General features: G+C 36.3%; 2 protein-coding genes across 3 annotated transcripts; one reads left to right on the plus strand and one right to left on the minus strand.

The window, feature by feature from the left end:
* The first annotated feature begins 2,857 nt into the window (after nucleotides 1-2,857).
* LOC112507029 (late embryogenesis abundant protein D-34) lies at nucleotides 2,858-4,351 on the plus strand. The gene is made up of 3 exons (XM_025111418.1): nucleotides 2,858-3,237; nucleotides 3,320-3,610; nucleotides 4,062-4,351. Exons 1-3 carry the CDS (start codon nucleotides 2,911-2,913, stop codon nucleotides 4,218-4,220), a joined length of 777 nt encoding a protein of 258 aa, XP_024967186.1. The 5' UTR covers nucleotides 2,858-2,910; the 3' UTR covers nucleotides 4,221-4,351.
* Nucleotides 4,288-6,736, minus strand: LOC112507030 (40S ribosomal protein S18). 2 transcript variants are annotated; one of them, XM_025111419.1, is made up of 5 exons: nucleotides 6,651-6,736; nucleotides 5,904-5,945; nucleotides 5,644-5,804; nucleotides 4,760-4,948; nucleotides 4,288-4,596 (listed from the first exon to the last, which is right to left on the minus strand). In XM_025111419.1, exons 2-5 carry the CDS (start codon nucleotides 5,904-5,906, stop codon nucleotides 4,491-4,493), a joined length of 459 nt encoding a protein of 152 aa, XP_024967187.1. In that variant the 5' UTR covers nucleotides 5,907-5,945; nucleotides 6,651-6,736; the 3' UTR covers nucleotides 4,288-4,490. The 2 variants fall into 2 exon arrangements, with proteins under 2 accessions (XP_024967187.1, XP_024967188.1); XM_025111420.1 differs by having other exon boundaries at nucleotides 5,904-5,953; nucleotides 6,651-6,723.
* Between the last annotated feature and the right edge of the window lie 2,604 nt (nucleotides 6,737-9,340).

Raw genomic sequence — 9,340 nt, forward strand, 5'->3', positions numbered from 1 at the left:
ATATATATATATATATATATATATATATATATATATATTAATATATACACACATACCAGGGGGGGTGATCAATGTCCCCGCTCCCGTCCCGATAAGATGTCCCCAAACCCGACCCAAAAGTTTTGGTTTTTGGTTTTCACCCTCGGTTTCGGCTTTTTTTTTCCATCTCTACATGTGAGCAAACATTTTAGAGCCGACTCAACTGCTAAGACTAGTGGGTTCAAGCAAGCTCATCTCCTGCAGGATTCGAACTTGAAGCTATTGTTTTCTGAGCAAAGTTGCTTTGTCTCTCTACCAACTGATCTACACGTTTGAGTGCTAAAAATGATTTTTTATTGCACCAAGTGAAACGAATTCACAACAATATTGGCTGAAGTTGTAAACCTGGCTAAACCCTAAAATTTCTCAATTACATTATCGCTTAGAAATGTATTTTTTAGCGTTTGATTGTGGAATTATTGATATAAAGAAAAATGAAGAAAATAAGGTAGACAAAAAAAATCCTTCAGCTCATGACGACCTGGTCCAATTGGGAGAAGCTGTAGGTATTATTGCAGGTCAATCTATTGAAAAACTGGGCACTCAATTAATAATAAGAACTTTTTCATACCGACGAAGTAGTCACAGGGGTTACTGCAAAACATGGAAAACTTCGTTGAGCCAAGTTGTACTCTTATTCCCCTCCCCCTTTTTTTATTAACCTGGATATCCAACCCGCTATGCAAGTCGACTAATCTCATGACGACCACCTGTTTTGCAAATAGTCCGGAGTCACCGCATTTGAACCTCCGTGGCCACAAGGGGATTTTTATTCCTTCTTGGATTTGAACCTGGGACCTCCTGATACTTTTGACCTTTGGAGTCAAGCTCAACCAATCAGGCACCACCCTTGTGGTTCTTATTTTCCCTTTTGTTATATATGTGAAAGAAAAATGTATTTGCAAGAATTGCCCTATTTTCGAGTGAAATATATTGGTTGAATGTCTTCAGACGTGCTTTCGAATAGAATATATTGGATTTGTTTGCTTGTATTCCACCTTCAAACCCTGTTTTTTAATAGAATACATTGGGATCGTTATCCATTTATCAGATATATGACCTTTAGACCCTAATTTTGAGCATAATATATCAGTCTATTAAACATGAATATTATAAATTTGAATTAAACAAATGTATGTTGATGATATGTCAAGCGTTAGATTTATGAAATAACGAGATTTTGAAGTTTAGAGACAAATGATTTTTTTTATTAACCTAGTTATCCAACTCGCTATACGAGCCAACTAATTCCAGGGTTACAACCTGCTTTACGGGTAGCCCGGAGTCACCGCATTTGAGCCTCTGTGACCACAAGAGTATTTTTGTTCCTACTTGGATTTGAAACTGAGACCTCAAGACACTTTTAACTTTTGGAGCTCAAGCTCAAACCAATCAGACACCACTTTTATGGTTATATAAAAGATGGGATTAAAGAGGGGGTAACGAAATGTACATTTGGATGTCGGACTTCTTTAATATTTATTCGGTCCTAAAATAAGTGTCTACTTTTAAAAGTAATAAACAAATTCTTAAATTTACCCGTAATTAATGCATAGATATTTAAGAGGTGTGAAAAAGAGAAATGAAATAAGCATGATAATATAATTTCGTTAACAGAAAATTGTAATAATTATGCATGTCTAAAACTACGTATCACTTCAATTGAGAACACTTATTTTATGATAACGAAGTAACACTTTAATTGTAGGCAATAGAATTATAAATACAAAAAACCGATCATTAAAATTTAATAACCGCTTTGTTGACAAATATGTCGATTATTAGAAGGGATATTTACGATTTTTAATTTTTACCTATAAAATGACTATTTTGCCCATTGACGAAGTATTTCTTTGTAAAACTATGACCTTATGATATGTTTGAAAATGCAATTTCTTAACAGAAAAATATTACTTTCATACTTTCATGTCTAAGAACTTTGTGGGGCTCGAGTTTTGTAAAGCAATTGGAGTTCTCATGGTTGTTCTCCAAGTCTCTTGAAATTAGTTGAGGTGCACACAAGTTGATCCGAAATACCCACTCAACCCATGTTTTTAAGTAAATATTTTTGGGGTATAAAATGTGCACCCTTGATAAGAGTTGAAGTAAAAACCGGAAGAAATGATATAAACCCTTGATCACATTTAATATCACACTTATTTATGAATTATAATTATCACAAGTATTAATCAGATGCATCTCGATACATCAAATTGGTGTTAATATTTAATTATGATTGATTTAAAGATGGAGACCCTTCCTTATCTTTCTCCCACTAACTTCCATTTTTTCGAAACCTTAACCTAGGGGGGGATACATCACTTAAGGACTGAAAGATAAGTCCCTCAATCAAATACCAAAAACGTTTGTTGACTAGATTAATTTTTTTATTTTTAACTTTATTTTATATGGTTTCCTCTCAGTCCCATATGACCATATGTTTGCCTTCCCACGTCCTATTCAGCATATTCCCACCCAATTAATTTCCAGGATACACCACTCTAACCTAAAATAAATAACCCGTTTTAAAAAACACGATTTACAAAAATCCATAACTTACTCCAACTTTTAGGGGAACATAATTTGGGTTAGTGACAAGTGTCATTTGTAAGGATGCACATAACACACCACGTCTATTCAATTATTGACACGTATTAATCGCTAGTCTTGCGTGGCAATCTCTCATTACCGGTTCCTATCCTTCTCATCCTTCACGTGTCAATTCCTTGCCACACCATTTCCCAAAAAGAACCCAAAACTTAATATATATATATATATATATATATATATATATATATATATACCCATTAAGCCCGTCTTAACGACGCCACGTCGGTATCCGTTTTCTTGTTTCATAATTTAACGACGAAAATGAGTCAAGGACAACCACGACGACCACAAGCTGAAGAGGAGGAAGCCATCAAATACGGTGACGTTTTCAAAGTCTCCGGCGACTTGGCCAACAAACCCATCACCCCACAAGATGCCGCCGCCCTGCAGGCCGCCGAGACCAGGGCACTCGGTCGAACCCAGAGAGGCGGACCTGCTGCCGTCATGCAGTCAGCAGCCACCGTAAACGAAAACCGTGGCGTCGTTGGCCATCATGACGTCACTAGCGCCACCAAAGACCAGGGTGTCACCGTCTCCGACGCGGAAGTTGCCGGTCATCACATCATCACCGAGTCGGTCGGCGGAGAGGCAACAAATAGAACTTAACCGCTAATTTGTATTTGTAACTGATTATATTTCCAGTAATTAACCTGTGTTGGAATTCCGACAGGTGGTGGGGCAGTATGTGCGAACCAACACGACGGCGTCTCCGGCTCCGGCAAAAACCAGCGGTGATCTACAGGTTACGATTGGAGAGGCATTGGAAGCTAGTGCCCTATCTGCCGGAGAGAAACCGGTAGAACAGAGCGATGCCGCCGCGATACAAGCGGCAGAAATCCGTGCAACCGGTCGTATGCAAGTGACACCTGGCGGTATAGCCGCCAAGGCTCAGGCGGCGGCATCCCAGAACGCTAGAACGATGAGCGAAGAGAAGAAAACAAAGCTAGGAGATGTGTTGACGGTAAGTGTTATTGATCACTTCTGATTCTTGCTTTGAAGTTTTACCATACCCATACGACTTGCTTCACATAAGCATCTCAAAATAGGTTTTCAATGATTCATATATGAATATTCAATAGAGCTTTTCTTATTATCGATCAAAATAGATTTGAAGTTATTCACATGCGAATATTCTCGATATATGTCATCTCGAAATAGATTTTTTTAATAATTCACAAATGAAGATTTACTTTCGACTTTTTCCTTCTCGTTTTTCTTATAATAACCGACTACGTGAGACTACGAAATAAAACCGAAGCTTCACACCAGAACCTTGTAGTAAAAAATCATTGAACCTTCACGATGAAACACCATGTTTTGTGAAGTTTCAATGTTATTTATGTGGTCTCAATTTTTACATATGATCCCGAGTCTATAGACGTGTTTGTAATATGGGTGAAATATGCAAGCAGGATGCGAGTAAGTTGCTGCCAAAAGACAAACCGGTGACGAGGGAGGATGCAGAAGGGGTGATAGGTGCGGAGATCAGAAACCAGCCGGAGCTGGCTACTTACCCAGGTGGCGTGGCCGCATCGATGGCGGCCGCAGCCAGGCTGAACCAGGAGAAATGAAATATGGTTATGTTTCGGTTACTGTTTAGCAGCTAGTTATGCAGTCTGTACACCATGTAGCAGATACTATCATATGGTCTTACGATCACAAATAAACTTGCCAAAAATAAGATCCAAATATATTTAATTCCTCTTTGCGAAAAAATAGAACAATCTTTTCAAGTTGTAGGGATTTCGACGAAAAAAACTCACCAATTCTACTGCGAACCTCGATTTGTAGAGATATAAAATCCCAAGAACATGCGAAAAGGGTAACTCATAACCATTCGTTTATCGTTTCTTGGACACACCAACGGTCTTTCCACGGCGACCGGTGGTCTTGGTGTGTTGCCCACGAACTCGGAGACCCCAGTAATGACGAAGCCCACGGTGGTTCCTGAAGATGATTCAAGATTAAAGATGCAGAAAGGCTCCACGATTCCCGTTTCGTTAAGGAAATTTACAGCGTTTTCGGCAAAATAAAAGAAGTGAAATCCTTATGTAGAAAGCCAGTTCGTAATCATTAAAAAAGATGTAAGATATTCGAGTAAAAAGTAGACCTGATTTTCTTGAGGCGCTCCAAATCATCTCTCAGCTTCATATCGAGGGCGTTGGAGGTTACCTGGGAGTACTTCCCGTCCTTGTAATCCTTCTTTCTGTTAAGAAACCAGTCTGGGATTTTGAACTGGCGAGGATTAGCAACGATGGTCATTAAGTTGTCGATTTCAGCATTAGAGAGCTCACCAGCCCTGCGTCAAGGGGGGTAAAACTAATGGTCACATACTTTTAGACATGTTTAGGGACGTTTTACTAAACACTTGTCCGGTAAGTGCTGCAGGTCACTTTACCGTATCAGATGGACATGACAAAGATTGAAAATCTAACCCGACAAGAGCGATGACAAAAACCTATCCGTTAAGTGTGAGTGACAACTCTTACCCGGTAAGCCCTAACCATACCCGTTAAGTGTGAGTAACAACTTTTACCCTGTAAGCCTTGACCAAATAAAAAGATGTTTTTTAATAGATTAAAATCTTGTCCAGTAAGAAATGAAAGTTTGACTCGGTAAGCAATTACCGTTAAGTGCTAAGTGAACAGCCTAAACAGCCCCATACTGGCTGTTTATCTAAATTATCAATAATGCTAATCACTTCCATTTCAAGTAAAACTAATATATTTTAAAGGGCATTGTATGGAACATTATTTATTCGGTGCTTAGTCATTTCTCTCAGTTACTGGGTAAGACTTTCGGTCTTTATTATCGCTTTTACAAAGCAAGGGCAAGGGCAAGATTCTCAATCATTGTCATGTCCATTTGATAAGGTAAAGTGATCCGACCAGTACTTACTGGGTTAGCGTTTGGTAAACCACCCCTTAATCTAACCATAATCAACAATGTTTACAGTTTAAAGATATCACTAGCTATCAAAGCAAAGCAAATTACCTCTTGTTCATGTCAACATCGGCTTTCTTGCAAACGATATTGGCAAAACGACGACCGATACCTTTGATGGAGGTCATGGCAAACATGATCTTTTGCTTTCCGTCGACATTTGTGTTCTGTACACGAAGAATGTGCTGAAAGTCTTCATTTGCCACAAGCGACTGCCGAATTTATCACATCAGAACCCAGAAAAATTACATCAAATTATTCACAAATGAAAAGCATAAACTCATTAAGTAATAGAAGGAAACATGGTTTACCATGGTTCGATTTCGATCAAGTTCCTTCTCTGATGCTGATACCTGAAATGCTATAAAAATGTAAAAGTTACCAGAAATGCTATAAAAATGTAAAAGTTACCAGGTGGGGAGGGTGTGTGAGTTTATTTGTTCTATTTAATGTATATAAATATTATATATTTTAAAAAAATATAGGCATTTATATAAAAACATCAATTAAAAAATTAAATTCACTGATGTGATGCGAATTTATAGCAAAATGTAACCAAATCATTATATCCCAATGAATTTATCAGCAATGCAACAATGTCTACCACTAAAATCACAATTCATCACAAACTTTCAAAATTGCGAACCTCCTGAGATGAAGGTACTTCTCAATATGCAAAAAAACCATGGCGAATGACCAAAGAACAAAGGTATAACTATAATTAATCATATCTGTTGGAGAAATCTTAGGTTTCAGATCCCTAATTTTATTTTCAAATTCCTGCTATGCTCTAATTGCTTCTAATTTCTAGACAGTTGATAATTAGACCTCTATATGATAATTTCAAGTAACATTTAACACGAATTGATGAACAATAGGTTCATTTTATAGGAAATGAAACGGATAATACCACAGGATCACCATGGTGTACGAGCCAAACTTCGATTCTCCCTATCAATCTACGGTACTTTTTAACAAACGATAATGCGACTAACCAAACAGAAACTTACGATCACCATAACCATGATGTTTTTGAATTACTGTTATTGAGTACGTACCTGAGATGGATTACTCCGATGGACGACGCTCCGCCTCTTCTGGTCCTTCAGAGTAGTATTAAGAACCCTAAAATCAAATTAAGCCAATTTGTAAATTGCCTTTCAGTTTCATCACTTGCTGGGCCGAGCCTGTTAAAACAATAACACGGCCCATAGAACCCTTTTTTTTCCTCTTTGAAATAGAAAAAAAGGTAAACCAAATACACCAAAATGCATTGATATCAAATAAGTACAAATAAATTATCAAAATAACTCATTATTTTGCCTTCTTTATCAAAATGTCCAACCCCCCCCCCCCACCCCACCAATATATATATATATATATATATATATAGAGAGAGAGAGAGAGAGAGAAGCGATCAAATGAAAATCATTTCAATTTGTAAAAACCGTAAAAACTACTCTCATCCATCGTTAATCTTATGAAATTTTTTCATGAAATTGTTAATCTTGTGAAATTTTTTCATATAATACTTTTTTTGATGAAGTTGTTTCATATGTGGTTATGAAATTTTAATATACTACTTAATGAAATTTTAATGAAACCGTTTCATGTATTTTTCTAAAATTAAAATAATTAAGATGATAATATCCATGATTAACACCCTGCACAATAAAAATGGTTAATCAACCTCTCATAATTACAAAAAAAATGAACAAAATGGAAAATTATGATTGGTTGAATGAGATTTTCACGGTTTTTACAAATTGAGTGGTTTTTATTTGAACTCAACCCTATATATACATATATATATATATATATATATATATATATATATATATAAGATTTGTTAACCCAAATTTACCAAATATGTTACTTTATCAAATATTCATCACATTTGATAAATATCGAGTAAAACACGTCAATACTTCAAAAATACACAGATTGACATGTACATAGTTTTCACAAAATAACTTAAACTCACATTGCTATATTTAGACTAAATTTAGGTTTTACTCTACAACTTGAGTTTCCTTTAGTGAAAGCTTCATATCCACAACATCTATCGCAAGGACCTTCATCTTTTGACTTATAGGAACTCCATCTCTTTTGAGGAAACTAAAATCCTTATTGTTTCCATCTTGAAGAGCTTCGAAATACGAATCAAAAGCAACTTGAATAGCCCAAATCGGAGTGGAGGTGAAAAACTTTTGGTCAAATGAAGAAAATCCTGATTTTAAGCACTACAGGTCGTCTGCGGTATTGACAAGCGATTGTGCCCATGTCGCTATCGCTGGGCACAGTTGTCTGGACCACCAAACATTAGGTATCATCGTTGTTACCATGACGGGTGTCTCAACCACATGGCATAAAGCAAAACATTGAAAATTGTACCAACTCTTTATCAATAATCAAGATGACTATTGACAGGTTAGGATCGTTCGCGTATTCCTAGTGGGCAGAATGTCCGCACAATGTCGGTGCAAGTATACGCCGACACTATGATCGCTTGCAAGTAATAAAGTGGTACAAAGTACCGAGATCGTTCCCACAGAGAAGGTATGATTGAGATTTAGAGATTTAGAGATTTAACATGAGCTTCTTGCACGAGTTTCGAGATGTAAAATAACTTTTGATTTTTGTTTATAAAAAGACTGAAATAGGACCGACTAGCTAATTAACGAGATAAACTTTTAATACTAAATGATGGGCATGGGTGCATGTGTTGCTTAAAATAAAATCAACAATAAAATGGTTAAACTTTTACGAGTTGTTTATAAAAGTTCCGATCTCTCGAAAACGAACTTTTATAACCGGGCCTTATAAAAGTCCAGAAAGTTTTTACATTTATCACTTCGAAACTTACCTATTTAGCTAAAAAGTAAAAGGAATGAAAATTTTCACCCAAATCTCTTTGCGATGGAAATACATATTGCTTAACCCCTAGCTAAATGCATGCAAAATTCGCGTCTCCACGTAATTATTCAAAGACCCTCTCGAGTTCAATGTGCATCACTTAAGTCGTATTTCGGATCCGCCCATCTCTGGGTCTAAGATCTAATATTAACACGTCAAAGTGATCAGCTTATCCGCATTTTAAGTGCCGTTTTAAGTGACTAAGTGACGAAGTRATAAAAGATAAAAACACCCAAATATTATAAAAACATCATAAGTTAAACTCACACCCACACCCATACGAGTAATTTAGCTAGACATAATAAAAATAATAAAAGACATAAAGTAATACTGGAATATAAATTGCATTAATGTAAAACTAAATTATAAGTGCAAGAAATTAAAGACATAAAATTAAAGACAAGAAATTAAATACATGAATTTAAAGACATAAATTAAATACATAAATTTAAAGACAATACAGTAAAGACATAAAATTAAAAAGGATTAATTACTAATTATATATATATGAGAGCAATATCTACAAGTTGGTACCAAAGATGATATTTTGAGCACAAGTTGCTCCAAGATGGTACACCCAAAAATGGCTCTCCCAAGCCTCTTTATATAGGGGAGAGGAAGGGATGAAGGCCATACCCAATCATTACAAATTGGGCAATTAGTACAAGCAAAGAAAAATACAAAAGAAAATAAAATAGAGCATGGAAGACAGCTCATAACAGCTGGAGGAAAAAAATCTGGGAGATCTTCAAGCTGCACGTTTCCCAAGAAGTAGTAACAAGGCTGGTAGACTTCCCACAGTGGTGCCACAGTGGGCAGTGCTGTCAAAAAA

Source organism: Cynara cardunculus (genome assembly GCF_001531365.2).
Source record: "Cynara cardunculus var. scolymus isolate 2C chromosome LG 2, CcrdV1, whole genome shotgun sequence".
Lineage (NCBI taxonomy): Eukaryota > Viridiplantae > Streptophyta > Magnoliopsida > Asterales > Asteraceae > Cynara > Cynara cardunculus.